The 25,467-nt window shown below is 35.9% G+C and overlaps 1 protein-coding gene across 1 annotated transcript in view; it reads right to left on the minus strand.

The window, feature by feature from the left end:
- VPS13A (vacuolar protein sorting 13 homolog A (S. cerevisiae)) overlaps nt 1-25,467 on the minus strand; it is a gene marked incomplete at both ends in the record, with an annotated part of 57,854 nt that overhangs the window by 15,002 nt on the left and 17,385 nt on the right. The window contains 17 exons of the mRNA XM_010142213.1: nt 293-462; nt 1,320-1,444; nt 2,375-2,525; nt 3,329-3,476; nt 4,190-4,497; nt 5,130-5,297; nt 5,717-5,820; nt 5,916-6,032; nt 10,773-10,929; nt 11,008-11,067; nt 11,325-11,404; nt 11,758-11,914; nt 13,442-13,614; nt 15,341-15,425; nt 17,054-17,192; nt 21,779-21,896; nt 22,623-22,755. Of these exons, the coding sequence (XP_010140515.1) occupies nt 293-462; nt 1,320-1,444; nt 2,375-2,525; nt 3,329-3,476; nt 4,190-4,497; nt 5,130-5,297; nt 5,717-5,820; nt 5,916-6,032; nt 10,773-10,929; nt 11,008-11,067; nt 11,325-11,404; nt 11,758-11,914; nt 13,442-13,614; nt 15,341-15,425; nt 17,054-17,192; nt 21,779-21,896; nt 22,623-22,755 (2,393 nt within the window). The remainder of the gene's footprint in view (nt 1-292; nt 463-1,319; nt 1,445-2,374; nt 2,526-3,328; nt 3,477-4,189; nt 4,498-5,129; nt 5,298-5,716; nt 5,821-5,915; nt 6,033-10,772; nt 10,930-11,007; nt 11,068-11,324; nt 11,405-11,757; nt 11,915-13,441; nt 13,615-15,340; nt 15,426-17,053; nt 17,193-21,778; nt 21,897-22,622; nt 22,756-25,467) is intronic.

Below are 25,467 nucleotides of genomic sequence, written 5' to 3' on the forward strand. Positions count from 1 at the left end.
TAGCCAGTGGTTTATTAAAGCTGAATTTGAAATCTGTTTCTATATGCATCTATTAATTTAATATTTAAAGTTTGTTTCTAACATTTATTTTGGTCTCATCAACAACATGTGGAACTAAAGGCAAAGAAGACACATAAGTCTACAAGTACATGAGATGTCCTTAACCACCTACACCAAAACAACTGCAGTTCTAACAAAATAATATTTTGTTTCATTTTAACAAAATAATAAATGGAAACTTTTGGAACTTTGTTGAACTCCAACAAACAGTAATTTATGCCAAAATACAGACCTTGGTGTAGCCTTCTGGATTGACTGTCTTTTATCATCTAATGTACAGTTTGACAGCTTGACTGAAGCATTCATTGAACCATCTGATAACATTTTGGCAGCAGCTGACATCAAAACTAGCTTAAATTCTGCAAGCTTCAAAAGCTCATCTCTCTGATCCAAATTTGTAACCTGTTTAAACCAAAGGAAAATACGTTTGTCCCTCTGCTTACAGATAATGGAAATAACACACAGGTGTGATATACATCACTACTCTAACTGAAGATTCCTAATAATAATGCATTAAATAAACCCACTGGTAATTCAAAACACAACAAAAATCAGTAACATACAAAGAAAACTGAAAAAAAAATGCAAAGCTTTACTCTTCTACCAGCTTGCTAAAGCAAGCTGACATCAGTGAGAGGGAGACAATGTTTTAAAAAAAAGTAGAACTGTCATATGCAGTTTTGGCTTGTTTGCTGTTTGAAAATATATAGTATATGCAAAGACACCAAATAAAAAAATAAGTTTTGTATCTCGCAAAGTACATAGTCAGATATGGGAAAATTGTTCAAAATCTGAAATAACAGACTGTAAGTTTACAAAATATTACTGAACTTTAAGTGAGAAGTTTGCTGACAAGTATTATACACTTAAACCAAAAATAAAAATGCATTCATTCATATTGTAATTAAAAAAATTAAGATTTCTCTCCACAATTTTATTTATATATGTGAGTAATGAAAGAATACCTTGCATCCTTCTTAAACTGTATGTTAAATTAAGATAAATTTTCAGCAAATTTTTAGTCAGATCACAGAGGATGCCATGTATTTTGTGCCACCACTGGTTGGTTATTCTCTCTCCTCTAATATCTGCCACGTTATTTAGTTAAAGTAGCTGTTTATCATTTCCATCATGGTTTTTACACTTGCTAGAAATCACTTTCTCTGCTCATAAAATTAAACTATTCTTGTTCAGAATTTCCAGGACTCTGGGCAACCTTAAAGCTGTTTCATTCTCTTTTTAACCAAAACTGTATTTACCTGCTTTGAACTCGGGCTGTACAATACTAAAGTCAAAGAGTCGAATCTGAAGTCCAGTTTTAGAGTTGTTTTTATTTTCACAGGTGAATGCAATTCCACCACAGCTGATGTCACAACAGTTACACCTTTCAGAAATTAGAAAAACACTTAATATTGAAGAAAATTACCCGACTACAAATAAGGAAAACAACAAAAATCCAGCATCCTCACTAATGACTGTAGGACAACAATTTCCCTTTTCCTGCACAAGACACTTGGGATGTTTATAATGCCTTCCATAATAACTTCTGGCAAAAATTACACAATGTCTGAGAAAATAAAATACTCTGCTTATGTATTCCACATGTAAATTTTACCATCTGTAAGAAGTAAATGTACAACAATGTAAATGTACTCTCCTTAGTGTTATAAGGTACTGTGTACAATGTTACAAAAAACCACAAGTTTACTTTCATCCTCATTTTTTCATCTTGCCACATTTTTGCTATTTTTCACATTTTATAGAAGAGTTCAACAAAGATTCTTTTCTTAACTTTAATTGCCTTTTTTTTTTTAGAGCATGCTGAGCAGTTTATGGGCAATGGTGCCTACTGAACAAGAACAACTATTCTGGGGAAATAGGGAAAACAGGAATATTTGGGGAAATAGGAATAGGAGCAACATTTTGGGGATGCCATCATTGTGACAAACAGATCTAAAACTGAACAGCAACAGAACCAGCACACATAGGAAAAAGAGTAACAGCAACTTTCCAAAGCTGGAATGTTACCAAATTCATCTGACAGACTTTTAGGTGGTCGCTGCACTACTGCCAGCAGAACAAGCAGTCCTTACATTAAAACATACCGCACTCAAAACTCACTGCCGTGGCCCAGCTGCTCCTGTTCATTATCATTGTTGGTGGGTGCAGCTCAAAGCACAGTAACAAGGAAAGAGCGGCATACTGCTAAAGACAACTGCATCTGGCGTACTTTCATAAAGGCCGTTCCAACAGAAATAACAAATTGACATAATACCTAAAACACGAAGCCACACATAGCTGTAGAAAACCCTACCTGCAGACTGCTGTGAAGTGCTATGAATATCACCAGAATGGCTAGTCGTATCTTTTGGTTCTGGAAAAGATGTTGATGATCCAGAGCTTCCACCTATATTTTCATTTAGTGTCCTCAATATTGTGGTAAGATCTTCCTGACTGAGAATTAGCTTAAAAAAAAGATTGTTATTAAACTCAGAATAACTCAATTCACAAAACTATTGTTAACTAAAATCTAAGTTTACAAAGAAATAGATAAACCAAATTAATCTCATCAAGTCTCTGTTTAGGAATAAAACGTTTGATTCAAATCCACACAACCCCTTAGAGTAACACAGAAATCAGAAGGCGTTGCCACATTATTTTTGTTTTCTTCACTAATTTTCTTTCCAAAGCTACAATTTAGAAATTGAATGTTAGAAACTGTACGAGTGTAGTCTGACTTACAGTCTCCCAAAATTGTTACCTGCATTTAGTCACAAGGTACTTTACAGAAATTTTTACTAGTCTTATTTCAAAATTTGGCAAATTGCTTTTCCTCATAAGACTGAAAAGCTTCATGTTGTTTGATGTTAAATTTAAACGAGCACATACACTAACTCATACTCAGGCTTGTCATGGGTATGAATTCAGCAGGTGATTGTGCTGCTAATGAACAGACTATTAAAAAACCCCCAACTTTTCCAATCCTTTGAAAGATACTAACTAACTGACAGGTAAACAAAGGCTATAACAGCACATCCATTTCTAAAGAGCAACAGTACTATGTAGTACAAAGTCTGTCTACAGTATCAGAGATGATAATATTACATCACAAAGCTTATACTAGAACAGAAAGCTCTTCACTACCCTTTCTCCCTACAAAAAAAAAAACCAAATCACTCCACCTATGTGTCTCGAAATCAAACAATGCCCTGAAGAACCTGGGACTCTTATGGACAGAAAAATTAATCCATTTTCCACAGATATTTACATTCATAGGCTTGAGTCGGCCAGATATTTCAATATCAGGAACGTCGTTATACCATGCAGCAGCTAAATTTCGTTCAACAGCTACCTCCAGATTGATTGGCTGCAGCAACTGAACTTCAGTTTGCAACGAACCCTGCTCATAGAATGATCTGTGAAAGAAAGAAAGTATGCTCAGTTTGACATACTTCTCTCACACATTCAAACACACACAAACATTCTTATGTAATTTCTGCATCTGTTTGAGTAGTACTGTAAAAGAGTCTTCATACTACTCCCACTACCTCCAGTTAAAACCTAACTCTACCAACCAGACATCTTTTATTGGCAGGGAAGACATACAGTTACACAACACACTAACTTATTTCAAGGTAGCACCTCCTAGCTGCCTTCCACTGAGGAGCTAAGCCCTCCTTCTTCAGTAGTCTTCAACTATGTTTGAGACGCCTCTTCCCTTCCCTCTCCCCCTTTCCATCCCCTCCACCAAGGCCCATTTTCAAACACTCCTTAAAGCTACCTGACTTGGTATCTTTCCTACTATGCATAGCTTGAAAATCCCAAGAAAACAGCCATTTATGAATGGTTATCACCTGTTCCAAAGTAGTGAATGATGCATAATTCCATTATTCTACACAATATTCCACAAATATTTGTTCCTGTTTAAAGATGTGTAGATTATATTTCTCCTAAAGCATGCGTTTTAATTACTTTTATCAAATCTTTATTAATATTATAATGTTATATTTCAGGATAATAGTGTATCCGCCAGCCACCAACCATTAATTAATTACTTTGCTAACAACTTCTCAAAATATTTCCAACTGAAGTATCCCAAAAGGATTACGGGAATTCAAAACCACATTACCTGTACAACTTTAGTTCACTCAATTTCACCGTCATAGAGTCGACAACAGGAGGGAGATTATACCGTGTTTTCGTTTTAGCGATAAAGAATCGGTTCTTCACAGTGATTAGACCAAGATCAACCACCAGGACATTTGCAGACATGGCTGACTGTGGAACTATCACAACAGGTGCTTTAATATTGATATCTAGTGCCAAACGAGAACTACGTTCCGCCAGCTCTTTTACACCTGTAGCTGCTTTCTCTGCTGCTTGAACAGTCGCCTCAGTAAGAGCTTCCTTGGCAGCTTGAAAGTTATTTATAAAAGCCTAGGAAAAAAAATAGAGATCTTGGGATTTTTATTAAGAATCACACTACTTCAAACCACTTCGAACATAGGATTTTAAATAACAAACAACCTTAAGATACTACTTTTGCTACCCATTTTCTCTGAGTTCTTTGATAGGATCACCTCCTCCCTAAATATGATAAGGTATGCATATATATGCAAATAAATTCCATACTAAATATCTAGCAAATCAGATGGTGTCATCAGTGACCTTTTAACATGACTCGTATGAATTACATTCTGTTTACTCATATGCAGAGTCAAGGACAGATTTACTTAGCAGAATTTATAGAAAAGGCATTAATTTTCATGGTTTATTGCTTATATTTCAGCGTTACAAACAACGAACAGTATGTATATCCAAAAGCTGCCATAAGTAATTTAAAAAAAATTACTAACAATAATAGCAAATATTGTTGCTTAGCCACCCACTTCACAATAACAAACATATGCAAAAGTAAACAGCCCAACCACCAATCCCAGTGAAGTTTTTGCAATACTGTATAAGAGTTCTTACACAAACAGGCACTCCCCATGGGATGCTTCATACTTTTCTAACTCCGGCAATGCTATCACAATGCTAAGGAATAGTATCAGGAAAATTTATCTTACCAAAATAGATGAAACAAACTTGTTGACAAAAACCACTTGTATACACCCAACAGTTAGGTAAACACGATTGTCAACAACATCCATGTTTGTATATGCGATGCCGTCTGTCGCATTCACATATGATATCATCCTGAAGTTGAAGACTTCTTTTCCTGTGATGTAAAGAGCCTTGGGAAGAAAAAAAGAGTATTTCTACTGTAAAAACTTATGCTGGAGAAACTGAATTTCAAAATAATTGTAGTACCTCAGACTTCAGACATTTTTACTACAAACATCTTAACAATAAATTAAAAAAAGAGAAGTCCTTCAAATAGCTGAAAATATTCAATCAGAATCTCAGCTTGATAATTCTGTCCATTCAAGGCAACAAAATAAAGAGCATTAAGGAGCAGCTAGGCATTGCAGTTGCACAAAATCAATGTCAGTTTAACAATCACCAATTCTGGGGGTTAAATCAGTCTGCCTAATAGAGGATAATGCTCCCAGAAAATACATAAAACATTATTAAAATTAAAAAAAAAAAAAAATCAGTTAGAGTCCAGCATCTATTATCTATTCAGAAATCAATGTTATATGCAAATGCATACCTTTTTATACAATGCCATCTCATCAGAATCCACAATAATGATGTTTTTCAATTTTGCAGTCACTTCTGTTGCTGCCTTCCTCATGGTCACTTGGCTATCCAGACCTTATAGGGATAAAAAAAAATAAAAGACATACAAAATCTAGAGACTACCCTGGTTACAAAGTTTTGTGCCTTCACAATTCCAGTTTTGCTCTTACCTTCAATGTGAATTTCGGCTATTCTATGTTTTTTCTCTCGAATAAAGATACGTAAACAGGATAAATCCGCACAGATATTGAGGTCGATAACATCTTCATACTTCGATTTTTTTGAAGCTGTGGGAAATAATAGACAGTTAAAAAAATGTTCTTCAAGACAGAAATATACTATTTCAGTATCCCTTCCCCAAAGTCTAGTTTGTATCAAGCTTGCACTACTTGCGAAATCCACTTCACTCATGCTAGCAAGTATGACACAACGGTATTGTACACACAGAGTCCTCATGTGCTTCACAAACTGAGGCAATCAACATCAGTATTTTATTAACCGCAAGAAATACATTTAATAGACCTTTACGCAGCACAATGCAAAAGTAGAGATAGGTTATTCAGGACCAGGTGGTTTACCCCTAATAGTAGTAACATGATAGCTACATTAATACACTATCTGGTCTGTTGACTAGTCACCTGCAATCAATGGTCTTGTTAACATATGGCAGGTGACTTTGTATTAAATCTCCACAACCTCTATTTTCAAAACTCAAGTTTTAAACATGAAAATATCATTAATATAACTAGACACTGAAGAGAAGGGACAATGAGCATCCTTCAGAATGAGTATGGGTAACCTTAAGACCTACAAAAGATACAAGCACAAACAGAGATGTCCAAATATTTAGTCTATTTTTAGTTTTCCCAAAACCGAGTAACAGTAAAATTGCATGTTCATTTTCAGTAGACATGACTGGTGCCACACAACACTATCTTCTGTGCTAAACACAGAAGTCAATAGATAAGGAACTCCATTTTTTCTGAAAGTCAAATGTGAAGTAATATCATATACTACTTCAAATGACGAAGGGAAATACCACATCTTGTATTCTGGTACTTTGAGTCCTCAGTGGTAAATTCTTCTAGTTAATCTAGACACAAAGCTGGAAGCAACAAGGAGTAATATATGTTCAACCTGTTTTTCCATGGCCTAGATTTTCAAATTAGTTATTACCTTTAAGCCATTACATATGAGTATGTAATACTTTCTCAATCCTCGCAACCAAGCTATGGTTCAATAAATATATCAGCTTCAGTCACGTGATGTTACTGCATGTTTGTAACAGAAGACAAACCACAGTAAATTAACCAATCACTACCCTCTGACAAAGTTTGGTTTGCAAAGTTGTACAAGAGTGGGGGAGAAGGAGGAAGGAGAATCACCTGTGAAAGCTTTCCAGCTGCATCACGTCTAAATGGTCACCTTTTAATACATGAAAAACTAATTTAATCCTTTGCCTACCAGAATTCTAGAAGATACCAAACACTCCAGTGATTGCCTGTATACCAAAATAGTTCAAAACCAGAGAAGTGCAAATCTTCTGCCCACAGCTCTTGGTCAGCCACAGAACAGAATCCCTGAAGCTCACAAACTATCACAGGTACACAAATTGTATTTCATTGAGTGTCCAAGCATGCCCCTCTATAACTGGAATCAAACAAACTACCAGGAATAAAAACATTCTCACACAGGCATAAATAATTAAAAAGAAATACAGTTAAATGGAAGAATTTTTTTTCACAGAGAAGTTATTCCACCTTTTACTTCTCAGTTCTACTATGCAATGGAGACCTACAAAACACCTTTAAAGAACAAGCTGAGGAAGTCCTTAACAATCTGATGGAATAAAAGTCACAAACTGAAAGACAAAGTCTGTGTGATATATTAATACTCTTCCCACACCTCGTCCCAACTGATCTCTCATCATTCCTAGGGCGAATATTCTCTTTCATCTCTCTCCACCTCTGTCCCCCCTGCCCCAACCCCAAAACCAAAGACTTACAAACTTTATTTTCTCTCTTTTCATTAACAACCTGTTTGGCTCCAGACATGATAATTACCTTTCTTTTCACTATGCTTAAAAAATTAGCATAACTGATTTCATGTAAGTACATAGGTTGCTCCAATAGTAATGCCTGCTGTTTAGTATGTATATCGAGAGAGACTACCACAGACACCACGAGCACCACAACACTGTTCCACAGAGCAAATTCTCAGCTACAAGACGCTGTTTTCGACACAGTCCCCACCCCGGGCTGTGCATTTTCCCCAGCGATGAACAAGAGCCTGTGTGCTGCACTTGTCTGAAAATCTGCACCTGCGGGGGGGACCCACTGTCCCTGCCACCACGGCTGACACATGCCACCCACCACCTCACCGTGCCGACACCCGCTGGTTGGTGTCCATCAGCGTTCAGGAGGGTCGATCAGTGTCAGGGGTGCAATTCTTTCCACACAGAGGAATCCAGTGACACCCCTTTGCTCCACACGCATGTCCACATCAGACGGCGTGTTGTCAGTGCGTCCCTCTGCCACTGTCTGTTGCACAGCAACAAAATCTAATGGGATGTTGGTAGGAAGGTTCAACCTCTACATCCAGACCACCAACACCCGCCTCTGACAGCATGGGCCAACAGAATAAAACAGGAGGAGCCACTTTCAGAGCAGCCCTCATACATACAGGCAACAAATACTCATATCACAAGAAGAGCTGTGCACGCTAAGGCTTGAATTTTTTTTTCCTAATACAGATTAACATTTCTGTCTCAATCTCTTCTTCTTCAAAAAAAAAAACACCCAAAAACAACCAAACAGTATCTAGTAGTTCACCAATCTCCCACAACAGAATCTCAGTAACACTGTGAATTAATTAGTGAATGAATATATATTACTTACAAACTTTTTTTTTAAAAAAAAAAAAACACCCAAAAACAACCAAACAGTATCTAGTAGTTCACCAATCTCCCACAACAGAATCTCAGTAACACTGTGAATTAATTAGTGAATGAATATATATTACTTACAAACACTCTCAAAAAAAATCTCACCAAATATTGCAAACGTGATAATGTGCGGTTTAAAAATACCAAACTAGTATTGAAGTTTAACTTAAAATGCTTGTAAGAACTAACACTAGTGAATGCAGAGGGATCCAAAAGATGTCATCAGCATACCAGCAGGTTGGCTAGGTCAGTCACATAAGGGAACTACTGAATTCAGTAGTGCAGAGCAAGTATTACAATGCCTCAACTACAACCATCTTGAGAATTATCCTCTACCACAGTTTTCTTCCGTGTGTGTGCTTTGTTTTCATAACTAGCCAGACCCTCTGTGTTTCATGATTAACAGCAAGCAATGATTGCAAAGGTCTCAGAGAAGTCCTTCTTGCAGCAGAAATAAATGTCATTGAAATTAGTGCTCTATTAAGTGCTCAGTGTTACGCCAAAGTAGCTCCCCAGAGGTGATCTGTTTGTTTACTCTTGAACAACACTATCAACAAATCAGAGCAGCCAAATTCTTGGTGAGAGAGTGATAAAACTGCATAATAAACAAGATATTCACAAGAGATTGATGCTCCTCAAATATAAGGTAATAAAATAACTGGAAGGCAATAAAAAAACAATTGATCCAGCAATAAAAAAAACAATTGATCCCACTAAAAATTCAAAAAGACAATTTATGGGGGGAGTTTGCATATAATCAGTGCCTTAAATACACAGCAAAGGTATGACCTGATCAGTATGTCAGAAAACTGCACATGGAAGGAGATGCGATTAATCTTATTAGAGCAGAAAAATTCCTTCAGATCAGTATTGCTGAATAACGGACTGGCCTGCGCCCTTTTCAGGATGCAACAGTGCTAATGCTTTTGTAGGCCAAAAAAAGCTGTGAACCCTAAATTTATACACAGAAATCAGATAGCTACAGATACCAGCTACCTTTGATAAACATGGAGGCTCTCAAATTTCTCTCAAATTCCAGGAATTCATATTCTATTTATGTGTCCCTAAAAACATGGTAATGGATATTAATGAATGCTATTACCAGCTTCTTAAAACAAAAGCTTGAAAATGCTCAAGCTGTCTTCCACCATGCTAGGACTTTCTAGTTATTACACCCCAAGGTAAATCCAAAATTGCGCCAGCTCGTAAACTCGAAGTAGTAATTCCAACAAATTAATGCCACAGAGTTTAGCCAGTCAGCCAATCAGTAGCCCACTAGTAAAAAAACGGTCCTGGAGCTTATGACATGCAGTAGAGTATATTTTGTACTAATGCGTACAGCCAATGTCTACCAGAAATAAACTCCTAAATGAGTACCTATCTGCCAACTGCAAAACTAAACCAACAAAAATATTTTGAAGATGGGAAGAAAGATAGCATAGTAGTAAGAAAGATAGCAAGACAGTAATTGCACTGAAGAGTTAGAGAAAAATTGTAATTATGCTATTGTTTGGAAAGCACAAAAGTGTTTGGAGTGTATTTAGTACACTTACCACAGAAAGTTTTCACCTTCAGGCTAAATCTTTTAACCCATAAGGGTTTTTTATGTCTTCAATTTTTATAAACACTTTTCCCATATAAACACTGTAATGCAACAATACTCTTCTCATTATATGGGAGAACACCATAAGGAACATAATCTCTGACAGTTAGTTACCATTCAACACAGATTATAAAAAAGTGAATTGGAATATCTTCAAAAAATGTGCTTCGTGTCTCTACCTCAAGAAACATCAACGGCCATAGAATCTACCTTGCCTCATTAATTATACACTTATTTCTCACCTACACACTTCCAGCCAAGGAATAAGAGTATACCCTTGCTACTTCACAGGACTCTGATGGCTAACATTCTTATCACCACTGAAATTAAAAAAGGTTGTGAAGTGGATCAGAACTCTAAACAAAATTGCTCATTTCAAAATTCATTGACAGTCATACAAAAATAGAAAATACGTCTGTTTTCTTCTCTGCTTAAGTAAGCAGAGAGGAATGGAAAGGGGGAAAAAATTAAGAAACTTACTTAATTTCTTAAGAACATCCTTCTTCTCCTCCATTTTTTCATGGACTGGTTCTTCTGCGACTTTATTTTCTTGTTTGGGTAGAAGATTATTCAGATAGTTCATGGCATTCAGCAGAGCTTCAGTATGCAAATGAATATCTAGTGATGAGAAGTTCACCTAAAAGAACAAGTTGTGTTTATCCAACATGCCCCTGTTCTCACAATGAGAAAATTATGTTAAAAGAAATTATCATACCTTTATTTTCTGTAGAATATTCTGGTAGGCAGTTTTCAGTTCCGGTCCATTAATATCAGCCTATTCCAGCAAAAGCGCACATAAAACAAACAAACAAATCAGGATAAGTTTGCAAATTCCATTAGAGATCATTTCTTTCAAAAACCACTGCAACTGACGATGTACAAGTTAATTTATTTAGAAAGGAGACAGACTTTGCACATGACACCCAGTATGTTAAGAAATGAGTAACTAACGAAAAATCTTCAGCAATTCCTCAATAATACTGCACTGTTTACTGGCTTACAACTCAAAAGCAAAGCCTGCTCTTTTCTCACCTTTATGTACTCGAGAGTGAGAAGATCATCTTCTACATTATCCAGAGTAGTAACTATGTAAACTGGCTTGTCATTATCATCTTTAAAAAAAAACCCAAAAGATAAAAAAGATTAGTTCTAAGAAAAAAAATTGACAATTTTTTTGATCATTTATAGACCTCAAACTAGACTACTAGTGGTTATTACTACCTAATCACAAACTCTCTTCTGCAGACCTAAACCAGTTAGATGTATCTACTCAAATCATCAGCACTGGAATATATTTACCAGAGCATGACCAAGAGAACGTACTCCAGAACTACTTTTGCCTTCCTCCTCCCACCCGCTTTAATTTAGGAAGCAAATCTTCCTCAGTTGACAAAAGAACACCCTTTTGAAAACAATCCACAGTGATATTCGTGAATAATTTTTTGATCAGACTATAAATACTTACCCATATATTCTGGGCACAGCAGACACACTTCACGAAGGAAAGCATTTGCAGTCATGTCAAATGTTCTTAATTTAAGTTCAGTGCCTAACCCTACAATATCAAGCTGCAGCGCAGGTGTCTCAGTATTATCAATAAGACGGCATAATTTAATTAAGACCTAAAAAAACCCAAAAAACAAGCCAACAGAAAAAAAAAATAGGTGATTATCTTCTTAGTTTTTACAAAAGATGATATATTTACATACATTTTACTGGTTAATGTGTATTGATTATTTAACTTTATACTGCAAATGCCCTGTGGGGAAAAACAAAACAACAAAAAAAAAAATCCCAACAGTTCAACAAAGAAAATTGCTAGAATACTCTTTGCTGCTATTTTAACAAAAAACTTCAAACACGCACATACGCAATATCAAAGTTATATGAACAAATTTATTTTTGAAAACAACTCCAAAAAGCATTTACTAATTTTCAACAAACTCAAAACTAGATTTTCAGTCAGAATAAAGAGTTTATCGCTTTCACTGGAATTTCTTTGAACAATCCCAGTAAGATTGTTCCCCAAACTGTGTATCAGGTGAGAGGATTTCCTACTTCTTCACTCACACATGATAAAAATGTTTTTAAATAAATACCTAGCTCAGCTGTTGTTATCTGTTTTTCACAACCTAGGCAAAACAAATATACTCTTCCTTTTGACACTGTGCTCTCTACAAACAGGGAAAATCAAAACCAAACCCAGTAAGTCATTTTAAACTATAAAGTCAACAAACAGATAGATGGTGATTCTCAAGAGATTTCAGTTGCATTTTTTTCTTATACACTGTAAGGTATTTTCCACTAGAGAAAAATGCAAACTACAACATCTATTCTTAGACTAGTAGTTCTTAAATAAGGTGTTTGTCATCACAGAAAAAGCAGTAGATTTCAATTAGTTTATGTATTTTCTGTAAGGTGTAGTATGTAATATACAATAAGATATGCTGCAAGCTAGTTATGTGTTGAATTCATTCTGTAAGCCCTATCCTAAACCAGAATTTGTGAAGTTAACTGAATTTGTATGTTTCGTTTGTGAAGTTACATAGTGAATAGCAGCAGTAACACTGTCATAGCCATGATGGTCTAATGACAAAAGCTATGATAATGGTAAGAGGCCATCTCTTTTCCTAGATCAACTGATGCAGTTAGAAACAGTGTCTTGTACTTAGGTAAAATATTCTTTCTTTTTTCCCCAAGTCTGAAACAGCAAGAATGACACGCAAATCACAGGATAGTGAACAGGTTACAGGTTTAGATGTGAGGCCCACAGAGTCTGGGAAAAACTGTAGCAGGAAAATAGGGTGCTTGTTACAAGGTGAAACATTAATGAAGTTTTCCTAGTGACCACAGCACTATCTGGAAAAAAAATATGTCAAAGCTACACATTAAGCCAAAAGAGAGACATGATGTGATTTTTGAGTGATAGTCACGTAAAGAAAACTAGGACATAAAATTAATTGGGAAGTGGCTAAATCAAACCACTTCAGTGACAAGGACACAGGAAAAAAAAGTCTACAGAATAGTTTCAGCAAGAAATAGGTAATCAACACTTCCACAGACATGGATTCACGAACACAACAAACAGGGAAAAATCACAGTTCAGATGCGCTTCAGAGAAATTAAAAAACAAAAACATGTAACTTTACCTCAGCTACTTCAAACCTTAGCTGGAATTCTGTCATATTTTTCAAAGATTCTTGTTTACGTAGTTTTTTTCGCCTTGTGCTGCCAGCTCGCTTGAGGGAACCAGATGGGGCTTCAAAAAATGGGATATCTTCCACAGGACTGCTTAGAGCATCATAAAATTCTTCTTCTGATTCTAAGGATTAATTTACAACAACATTACATATGCATTCTACATAGTAAATATTTTGCAGTACTATGACCTAGAATTTTTACATCTGTAAAAACTTTAATGTATGGGAAGATTACCTAGCTGATACTTTGCAAAACTAGGTAGAAAAACCAACAAAGTCTGGCTCTGTAATTACCTCTGCTTGCACTTCCACAACTTTTCACCAAGCCTACAGCTTCCTCTATCACATCACCATAAAACAGTTCTCATCAACTAACTCCTTTGTCAGCATTCGCTCGCTATCAGCCGTGCAAAAGACAGCACAAACGGTAACTCGTCTTGCCTTCAGTGCATACCGGCAGCTTCATAACTCTACTGCTGGTCTGCCTGCTGCTGACCCTGCAGAACCCTTGGCCTCACTATCAGTGGCACTACTTTGAATTTCTCCCTGCTAAGGATCTCCTGGTCCAGGAGAGACTCCTAAGGACTATCCAGATTTTAATCTACCTGATGGTATTACAGAAGTCTAACCAAGACAAATAGATGGCACCATCTTAGAAGGCTCTTTTCCTTCACTTAAAAAACATAAACAGTGAAGTTAAAGAACTATCCTTCTTCTAACAAAACTAAAGAAATGACATTACGACATACTTTCCCAGGCTTAAAAACAGCCTTGTGTCTGGAGGGTAAAGACAGAGAAATAACATGAATCACCTAAAATGACTGCCAAGGTGTATTTATAGTATAAATTAAAAAATAAAAAAAGAAAAAACAGACCTGATTCAATCTAAATCTAATTATTACTTCCTCAAATTAATTGATGCCTGTGTTCACTCTCATCTCACCTCACCCTAATTTTTATGAATTGAAAGACAATTTCGCTCTATCATTGGGCACTTAAAGGAACTCATACAAAAAAACAGCGAAGATGCATAGATACATTTCTGTACATACTGTATATGCACTGAATTTGAAGTGATAAAGTAGATGCAAAAACTAATCTTAATAATTGTGCCAGTGTTTGCAAACCATATATACCATTAACTTTAGAGAGGAGAAAAAGAGTTGTTCTCTATTTATCCAGCTGAGTGTTTTGGAATGACAAAGGTGATTGACACTGAAATAATATTGATATATCTGATATCGATTTTCAAATGTAACTACTAGATGGAATGTTAAAACCTAGCTAGGCTGTTTGAACAGCAAGGCAGTTATTAAACATGACCAGTTTCTCCACAGACAGTCTTCTGTTTGATCCTGTAGAAGTCGAAATGATGTTTGTTTATAACAACACAGTAATTTCTAAAAGTCACCATTTCACTATTTTGTAATTTAAATAAATCCATCTATGGGGGAGAGAAATCCTTCACTGGAGGAACATAATTAAGATTATCATCAGAGGATGAAGCACATACTGAAGAAAAAAAGACATACACACTACTTGGTTCTGAACAGAGATTTGTAGTAACACAAAAGTAATGAAACGCATCCTGCCAAACAAACGGTTTACTGTATTGCTTTCAGAAAGGGAAAAAACATGCACACAGAATTTTACTGCTGTGAGAAAATACACAAATATTTTGTATGGAGTGAAATATAATATACTGCACAGAATACAACACTACTCAACTTGAACTTGAAACAAAGCCACAAACAGACACTTACTCCAAGAGAAAAAAATTAATTTAATTAACTCAAAAACTTGACTTGACTTGTTTATTAAATCAGACTTTAAAATAATTCATATTACCTGACTCAGCAAATGAATGAAGATCCAAAACAGGAAACACACCTTGTGATAAATGTGGTGCTGAGAGCACAGGGGATATTGCAGCCTGAAAGAGAAGACATCGTAAGTTTTTTTCTGCTTCAATTCATTGGTCATGCTATTGCATGGACATACACTGCATGGAAGTTTTCCAACTTAAAGTAATCAGTCTCAATTTAAGGGTAACATCAACCCCCACCCCCAGGTCTTTTTCTGCTGAGCAGAAGCACAAAGTCTAAAAATATTTTAAATTAAACAGTTGAATTCTATCATTAAATTCAAGGACAGGCAATGTTATATGATTATCCTATACTTTATGTGCACATTTATTTCCATAAAACTAAAATATCAATTATCCTTGAAGAATGTTTGTGATTAGCTGAACAAAACAAGAAAGTCTAGGACAGCTTTTGACTGGGTATGCTATTAAAAAATGAAGAGTGAAAGTGCAGGTCAGAGCTAGCTAGAATTTTAATGTCACCACTAAAGAGATGGCAGGAACCACATGTTGAAGGGAAACAACCTCCACTCTATATATACTTTCAATAGACATGCATGTCTTGTAGTGCGAACTTACAATTATTGAATATTATGCTTACATAACCCACAGAAAACACCACCAAAACTGCAGCAACAGCCATCAGGAACAGAACGGAATAATTTGTATAAAGACAGAAAGGTAATTATTAAGTAATTAAAAAAAAACTCCACCAAGATCACCATTATTCCTTTAGAATCAAGTACACAAAAGATTAAATCACAGATAATTAGAGGTATTTGCAAGTGACAGAAAAACGGATAGCCCAATTTTGTCTTTGGCCTTGAGGTTTCACGTATGTTCAAATGATGGGACTGCTTTAAGGGTACATAAAACCTAGCTGGATCACACAGACTACAGTGACATCAAAAATTAGCAATTCTATTTCCCAGTTTTGTTAAAAACAGCTCATTAGCAAAAGGTAAATCATACTTGTCAAGATTAATTACAAGAAAGTGGCAAACTTCTGTCGGAAGAAATCATAAAACAGTCTAAAGTTTGTAATGAAGACACAAACTGTCTTCATCAAAGACAGCAGGTGGGGTAGTACAGAGAGAACACAGCCAAGAGTCCTAAACCGTCCGACACGCTGTACAACTGAACCAAGAAAAGCTGGGGAAATCATGCAATGAAGCTGCCACTTTTGCCAAAATTAGCCACAAATAGTGGATATTTTTTGTTTAGCTTTTGAAAGTTAAACTCCTTTCTAGCTAAGAGCCATGTAATACTTCCAACTTTAAAAATTCCAAGACTTCAACCTCCTCTTCACCAAACAAAATAGCTGAACCCAAACACTGCAGCACTTTTTATTATGCAGGTAAATTTGAAGGTACAGTTAAACTAATCCTCAACAAAAGTGAGTATGTTTGTTAATCAAGATTCACAGGAACTGCAAAGTAATTCCCAGAGTGGTAAAAGGTTTTTTTTATTTTAAATTCAACAACTGGACAACTATTTCATAACTAGTGGCTAAAGATCACAGCAGACTAAGTAATGAGCAAAATTTCTATAGCTTTAAAGAATTAGCCAAGTTTTTCAAGGCATACTAAGTAAAAGTTTGTTCTCCACTTTTTTGTGCTCCTTTCACAGCTGCAATGCTAATAGCAAGAAGGTATTTTTCTGAAAAGCATTAATGAAATATTTTTTAAAAACCTTACCTCAGTTACTTTTGGAGGAGAACTGCCAGCAGGAGCACCTTCTGGCTTGGGAATGCTATCAATTAGCTCCAAGATACTTCTCAGCTTCTGGTCTGATATTTGGATAGAAAGTAAAGGCAGCTGTCCAGACATTTTGAACCTGTTTTGTCAATGAACAAAGTTATCTTAAAACTATTTCATTCAAACATACATATACACATTTATATATAATTTATGTTACACGCAGAAGAGTTTTACTTAGCCAAGAAATACCCAGTTAACATAATTTATATTTCCACTTGTTATAATGTCATGTGGATCAGGACTGCAAGTAACTAAAAACCACTTCTGATATGGGTACCTAAAGCATATTTTCTGCATGGTCCCTCTTTTTTTATATTTAATTTCATTACTTGTAATAACTCATATAACTGAATCTTAACACAGTATTTTACAGAAGAAAAAGTGTGGGCTTTTTTTGCATAAGAATGTTTAGAGCCCGAAACTTCAAGCATGCAAAATACTTCCTAGAAGTTATGTAGTGTTAAGCTGTAGGAGTGGTCTAGATATTTTACAAAGAAATAAACGTCACAGCTATAAAGGACATGAAAGAATAAATTGATAGTCTCTAAAAATGAAAGCAGTAAAACATATTTTAAGCCTGCTTGAATAGGCTTTGGCAAAAAAAGTAGAATCACTTCAAACGTAGGCACTGACTTTTTAAAGACCTAAAACACATCCCAGTTTCTCACAGAAGTGAGCAGAACAGAAATAAGCAGAAAACTGTTTTCAAGAATGGTATTATGCTTTTATTACAGCATCTATTTAAAACAGATACAAGGAGTCTGTTCAATAAGCTAACTCCCTCCAACAATGGGCAGCAACAGAAGTTTCTCACGTGAGATGTAACAGGACCTGCTGCTTCCTTGCAGTCTTGGTGTGCTTAACACAAAGCTCAATCCCCAAACATAAAAAAATAATACTTGGAAAAAGATTTAAGGACAAAACCACCAATATTTTCAATCACCCTCAATTCCCTTTGAGTGACTACAAGAGCAGTAAGAAAAACAGCTCGTCATACCCGAGCAAGCCAAAGCAAAGCACAAAGTTGTATGTGTTAAACTTGAAGTATCTAACTTTCTACAATTAATGAAATATTTTATATCCTTAAACTCTTAAGGAATTAATTCTCAAGTACTTCTGACTTTCATTCTTAATTCCAGTTCTGTCAGAGAGAAATATAAAATTTAGATATTTTTTATTATTATTTTTTGTTCTTTTCTTTTAATGGAGAAAGGCAGGGTAGATGTGTAGCTGCCGGGTCTGTCAGAGCTCCAGTAATCCAGGACACTTAGCAACTCTCATCTCCATTGCACTCAAACCTCACTACAAAAGTTCACGTGTATTTTTCAGACATTTTTGATGAATGTTTGCACAATGGACAGCCCATGCTGTTACATGGAAGGCACCTAGCAAGGCAGATAACTGCAAATAATCCCAGCTCACCACACCACTCTTTTAACAAAAGCTTTTAAGGCTCAGAAAGTGTAAGGAAGTGGAATACAATTGTTCCCAATTTGTAGAGACTGAGACGTGCAGAAGCTAAGTACTTCAATTGATGACAAAATCTGTGCAGAGACTTCTTCCAAGTTCAGCCTGGTTTTATTTAGAGAGAAGGAAATGTTAAGGATGCCATTCTCAAAACCACAAGCATTTCTTCAAAACAATTCCTTCCAACTGGATTTTTTAAATGGGTTTTTTTAATGAACACTATTATATTGGTATCCTAGTGCTGGCTTCATACACCTTCAAAAACCAGTCAACAGACTCCCAGACACCTCCTTGTATGGGGAACGATATCACAGGATTAAAAAAAAAAAGAAAATCTTACACAAGCTACAAAACTACAGCATCATATTTGTGCTTTTGACAGAAACTGCACTGCATCCTGTTCTCAGAAACGGAAGAAATGCAGGTATTCAGGTCTGACCAGAGTGAAGGCCCACGTTAAAGGTTAGGAAACATGGGTAAATAAAAATACAGTTTAACAATGAAAGACTCTTGATACAGTGGTCTTCAACAAACAAAAATTACATGAATTAGTATCCCCTTCAAGGCAGCAAAATAGGAATGTGCTTTCCTAAACAAATCCAGCACAAAGTCCTGCTGATCTCATTATTGTTTTTGAACAAAATCACACGGAATTCGACTGAATCTGATGGTAACCTGAATATGTACAAAAGCACTTTAACTAAAATAAGTGCTCTCTAAACTTACGGACTCATTCATAAAATTCTACTACCATAAGCAAAGCAATTTTGGTACTAGTTTTTGCTGTAGTACAAACATTTTTCCACTCACTTTCCTCAACAGAACTATGCTGTTCTATAGCACAGATGCAAACATTAATTTTAAAAAGTTCAAGAAAAATATAATGCTGGCCTTATATGCAAGTACACTTCTAAAAATTGGAATGTAAAGGAAGAGCTACATGTACACTAAAAATATCTTCCTATGGTGTAACTGATGTGTGCAACACATGCGTAATACCCTCTCCAACTATAGTTACTAAAATTAACAGTCCAGGGGATTTTTGCTGACACAATGTCATCTAGAGGTCACAGGGGCCTAAAATACTTGTACGTAAACACTCATTGACTGAGGAGTCTTAAAAACTAACAGAGAATATGCAGCAGTAAGAAGAAATTTGGCATTTGAAGCTCTGTTGATACTGATAGTACTGATGGGTTTGGGTAGTCAAAGCTAGAGAATCACAGAAAACAGAACATTTATAGTTCTGATTTAGCAGATATAGAACCAAATGTAAGAACTTATCACACAGTCCTACTGGATATATATACTAAACAGAACTTCTAAAGAGCTGAAAGCAAGAAGGAAGAGCAGCAAGCCCTTAAAGAAAAAGTCAAATCTCCACTGCCAGGTAAAGCGTTGCTGTACCAGGCATTTCAAGACTGGCAGATAATTCTAGAGTATTAGATACCAGCTGCAAAAAACACCCTGGAAACATTTGGAGACTGAACCAGGGACCAAATGAAAAAGTTCAGCAGCTGTTGAATCATGATATCAACATGATAGATTTGAAAAGTTTTCTTGCTCTTGGTGCAGGTTAAAGTATTAGTCATGATTGTCACGTACTGCGGTACTTGCTTATCTAGTACCATAGCACACCCGTGGCATTCCTAACAATTGTAGGCAGTGCAGGCACTCAGAAAGAAGCAGCTGATGTCCAAGAAATATTACTTGCTCAGGTAAAGAAAATTTGCCAATTTCTAGACACAGGTAGAAACTATTTACTGTCAAGTAAGTGACTGTATGAGAATCTGAAATAGAGAAATAAATCCGTTAGCGAAAAATCTTCCAAATTGAACCTGGACCGCCAAAAGGAGAAACACACCTGGTAGCCTTTGCAGTTAGACAGGTAGTACTACAATTCTGCAACAGGTGTGTTCATCATGAGCAGACACTCCTTCATCCTGGTTATACTAGCAAAACTTGAGGGGATGTCCTACATTAACACGATATTCTGTTATAGAAACATAGAAATGAAATCTCACTTTCCCTCCCTGGACTTTCTGACATAAAAAGACAGATTCCTGTGAGTTGTAGTTACCTCACCTTCTCCACCAGAGAAAAAGTACAGAGGGAAAGAGTAAGGTGTTTTGTAAAATCAAGCATCAAAATTCAGACTCTGGCCTCCAGCTTTCCAGAAGGTGGCACCATTATACCACGCAATTATTGATCTGTGTTCACAATACACAGCCATGGTGAGGTACATTAGCTTGAGGGTTCTTTCTCTGACTAAGCAAATCCCAGATTCTTTGTAACTCTTATTTCATAATTCGCCTCTTGATTTTGCTGATTGTACTAAATTTTCATGCAACAGACCAGGACTATTTTCATGTCATTAACTTTCTGAAATGCCTAGCTAAAATCTGGATTTCCGACAGTGTTAAGAATGAAATAAGCATATGCTGGCTTATTAAATGAATCAATAAACCAAATTGCCTCACAATAATGTGCTACTCAGTAAATACTTCAAAATTAACAGGAATTTTTTAGTGTCCTTACCAGACATTAGTGAAGATGTGCTTTCCAACGTATGTACAAAGTTAATCTCTGCCACTTTGACTCAGTGACTTTTAACATCAACATTTAATCCTTAACACTACCACATATTTTGTTCTGAGTACATTTCTGTAACCAATAGCTTTCTTCCTAAATAAGTGAAAACTCAATGTAAAGAGCTGTTTCCCTAAGAGTGATCTCTAGTAGGTAAATAAAGAAAATAAATAGCCTAAGCAAAAGAAAAGGAGGATCACAGCACATCACTTTTCAGAATATTTTTGTGATGCTTATAGAACAGACTAAGTTCAGCATTTTTTGCTCCTTAGTATCCCCAATGAAAACTGAAATGTACCTATTAGAAAGACCTAATTAGAACAAGTATTAACACCTTTAATAAAAATCTTTAAATATATTATACATACTTATTTTATAGCAATATAACACCATCATCTCTTCAAAATCTGGCAATTTCTTGGGTTTATTCCCTAATTTTCTCAATGAAGATATTTCACTTCCAAGATTCACTCACGCCTGATGTAAAATAGCTAAGTAATAGCTAAGTAATAGCTAAGTATAATTAGATCATTGATTTTTAATCTTCTCCCTCATTAAAAAAAAAATCATTTACCATAAAATTTCGAAATAGGAAAATACACATACTTTGGCATTCTTGCATCTGTAACAACCATAGCCCTGCTAAATTCCACTTTTACATCCAAGGGCTGCAAGATATGTTGAGGGGAGTACTTCAGCTTCCGAGCCTCTTGCCAGTTCTCATCTAGAAAACAAACAAAACCTATGCTGAAAACACTGAAAGAGAATCCTTCTCACTACACATATCAGAGAACCTGATATTGTTTAGTATACACTGATAAAAATTCAGGTGACACAATCTTTTACAGCTCTTTCCATACATTTGTATCATATAAGAGTGAAACTTCAGTCAGAAAACACTAATAAGTAGTTTCTACCATTCACATATGAACAGCTAAACCATCCACGCTGCAGACTTCTGAGGGCTTAGTTCTTAATATGCATGGTACTGGAAGTTCAGGCTCTGGATTCCCCTCTGGAACCAGACGGCTAACCAGTTAAATACTTCAGACATCTCTGGTCATAAGTCCATACTGTTAGTTACTGAACTACTGGTAAAAGATTCCCTCACTAAGGTATTCTGACTACTCACAGATTCTGCTTTAAATTAGAGAGGAAGCAAGGAAAAGACACTGAAGAAAAAAAACGTAATTTAACTACACTCATATTCAGGATGCACAATTCAAATGAGAGATCTTCAAAAATAAGGGATTTATTGTAAGCTTTTTTATTTAGCAAAGCTAAGGGTGGAATACAAGGCCTAAAAGAAATTTATAATTAATAACGTGTTCATAGCACCGAGTTTAGAAGATGAGCTTAAGAAGTTCATTCCAAAGATTCTCCACTGCTTCAGTTAAAAATATAAAAGGCACATGAGCCACCATAATAGACTACTTTCATGAATACTTACCATGTTTGCTGTAGAGTAACTGTATACTGCTGAGCTGGATATCAAAACTGTCATAAGCTCTTGACATTATATCTTCAATAGTGCTTTGTCCTACTTTGAGTTCTGATAAATCGGAGCGACTTTTGCTTTTCATCTTAAAAAGTCACAAAAAAGCATAAATCAATTTCGAAAAATATTAAAAGCAGTAATTCTACAAATACTTGATACTACCACAATAAAAGATTAAATTAAAGTCATCATTATTAGGGCACAGAGTCTTACAAATACCAAAGGAGATATCTAAAATTAGTAACCTGTATGAAAACAAAAAATTGAGAGAATTAAACTCCATTTCTTCTTCAAAGAAACAAGACTTTAAAAATTAATTTAAATCTACTAAGTTTTATACAATATATTTTGTATAAAATAATTTCCTTTGAGTGTTTCATACCCCAAACTACATCTCAGATCCTTTGTAATCAGTACAATAACTGTTCTTTTTATATTAAATATATATATTACTGCACTAATCACCTCAGAAATATGAAATCTGTTTTTTGAATCCTGTTGAATTTAGTTGTGGCATTACCTCATTATGCATTGGTCAAATAAAGTAAAAGGGAAAAAGGGGTTTGGATTGTTCATCACCAATGTTTAATGTCTTTCCTTTAATAACAGTCAATATTCCTTGGACTCAGCTCTCGTATCTCTTTGTTATTTCACTTTTGTATGTGCCTTCTCTGCTGTTCATCTCAGATCAAATGTGGCTGTCCTCATCTTTAAATACCTAATAATTTCTGATCCGTATCTGGTTTTGTCAGACCCAGATATATTCAAGGTATGGTTCATAACCGTGAAACAGGTTTACATACTACTGCCTAAACCACAGCATTTCTTTTTCCAGTGCCACTGAAGCATGAATACTTTTACATTAAAAATAACTCACAGATTGAAAAGTTCAGAATTACCAAATTAATATTTCCTGTGCAACCTTAATTACGCACACTTACGTACCTGCACTGAGACACAGTTTTAATTTTACATGCCACTCTCCCCACTGGGGCTTGACACATTTGTTTTGTATTAAACATATGCACTGGAAGAATTACCTATGTATCACTTAAGTATACTGTCACTCAAAGTGAATACAGATTATTATTCGTATCCTGAGAGATATCTGATTTTTCTCTTTCGATATTGCCCAGTTACTTCATCTTGCTTTCTAATTTCTATTAAAGGACAAGAACCAATCCCAGAGTCACACTCACTATGAAAATTATTCATCCATTTCAGAAAAACCTCAGGCACATTTATTGGACCTGATTTACTGAACTCTACAAAGTGCCTACAAATGACCAGTATACAGAAGAGCTGGCAAAATTAATAGTCACTGAAATAAGCGATCTGGTAGTAAAAATTAGACTTACAATCTACACAGCAATGTTTTTCACTAATTCCTCTTTCTGAAGCACCTGATATATTCTTTTCCAATAAGGCCAACCGGAAGGTCCTGCACCCCCAGGGGCAGGGCAATCTCCGACAGACGTCAATACAGGCTGAGAGACGAAGGGATTGAGAGCAGCCCTGAGGAGGCAGACTGGGGTACTGGTGGATGAAACGCTGCACCTGAGCCAGCCATGTGTGCTCAAAGCCCAGGAAAGGGGTTGGCCCAGTAGGCCAACCATACCCTGGCCTGCAGTGAAAGAAGCATGGCCAGCAGGTCAAGGGAGACAGGGGATCCTGCCACTCTGCTCTGGTGAGATCCCATCTGGAGTCCTGTGTCCAGCCCTGGAATCCTCAGGGACAAGAAAGTCACGGATCTCCTGAGGCAGGTCCAGAGGAAAGCCACAAAAATGATCAGAGGGATGGAACACCTCTCCTACAAAGAAAAGCTGAGAGAGTTAGGGTGGTTCAGTCTGGAAAAGACAAGGCTTTGGGAGACCTTCCAGCAGCCTTCCAGTACTTAAAGCAGGTCTATAAGAACGGTGGGGACGATCTTTTTAGCAAGACCTGTTGTGACAGGACAAGCGATTACAGTTTCAAACTAAGAGAGGAGATTCAGTCTAGATAAAACGAAGAAATTCTTCATTATGATGGTCATCAAACACTGAACAGGTTGCCAAGAGAGGTGGTAGATGCCCCATCCCATGAAACATTCAAGGTCAGGTTGGATGGGGCTCTCAGCCACCTGATCTGGTTGAATATGTTCCCCCTCAATGCAGGAGGCATTGGACTAAAAGACTTTCAAAGGACCCTTCCGATCCAAGCTATTCTATGACTCTAACGGAAACCCACATGTTCAGAAAGTCATTCTGTGGCACAGACACAGAAAATTTGCTTCACTTCAGCAGAACTACAAGCTATGAAACAAATTCCTATTAAAAAAAGCAGATAAGGCAATCTAAAACATATAAGCAGCAGAATTACTTTCACCAAGAGTACAAGTAAAAAACCCCCCAAAATTATATTGCCTGTATACATCTAAATCATTTGTCCTGAAAGAATGCAAGTTCACCAATAAGATTGTTAATAATACATAGAAAGTCTCTTCTATGATTTTATATTGTTAAATTATAATTTTAAATACACCACTAAACTACCTTTTCGTCCTTTTCCTTGCAAAAAGTATCTCAAACGTGTATCTAGTTTTACCCAAGTTATTTTAGAAATTGCCAGTATGTTTACTTTTCCTATTTTGATTTAAACTGAAAGACAAAAAGGCAACTGATAACATGAATAAGAGTAACAATAAAAATAGAAAGACCATTTAATTATATAAGTAGGAAGATTACTGGTTTATATTCTAAAGTAAAAAAATGTTAGACATTTTCCACATAACAGTTCAAAGTACCAAGAGAGGTTTGCT

This window comes from Buceros rhinoceros, unplaced genomic scaffold (assembly GCF_000710305.1).
Source record: "Buceros rhinoceros silvestris isolate BGI_N320 unplaced genomic scaffold, ASM71030v1 scaffold1158, whole genome shotgun sequence".
NCBI classification, from domain to species: domain Eukaryota; kingdom Metazoa; phylum Chordata; class Aves; order Bucerotiformes; family Bucerotidae; genus Buceros; species Buceros rhinoceros.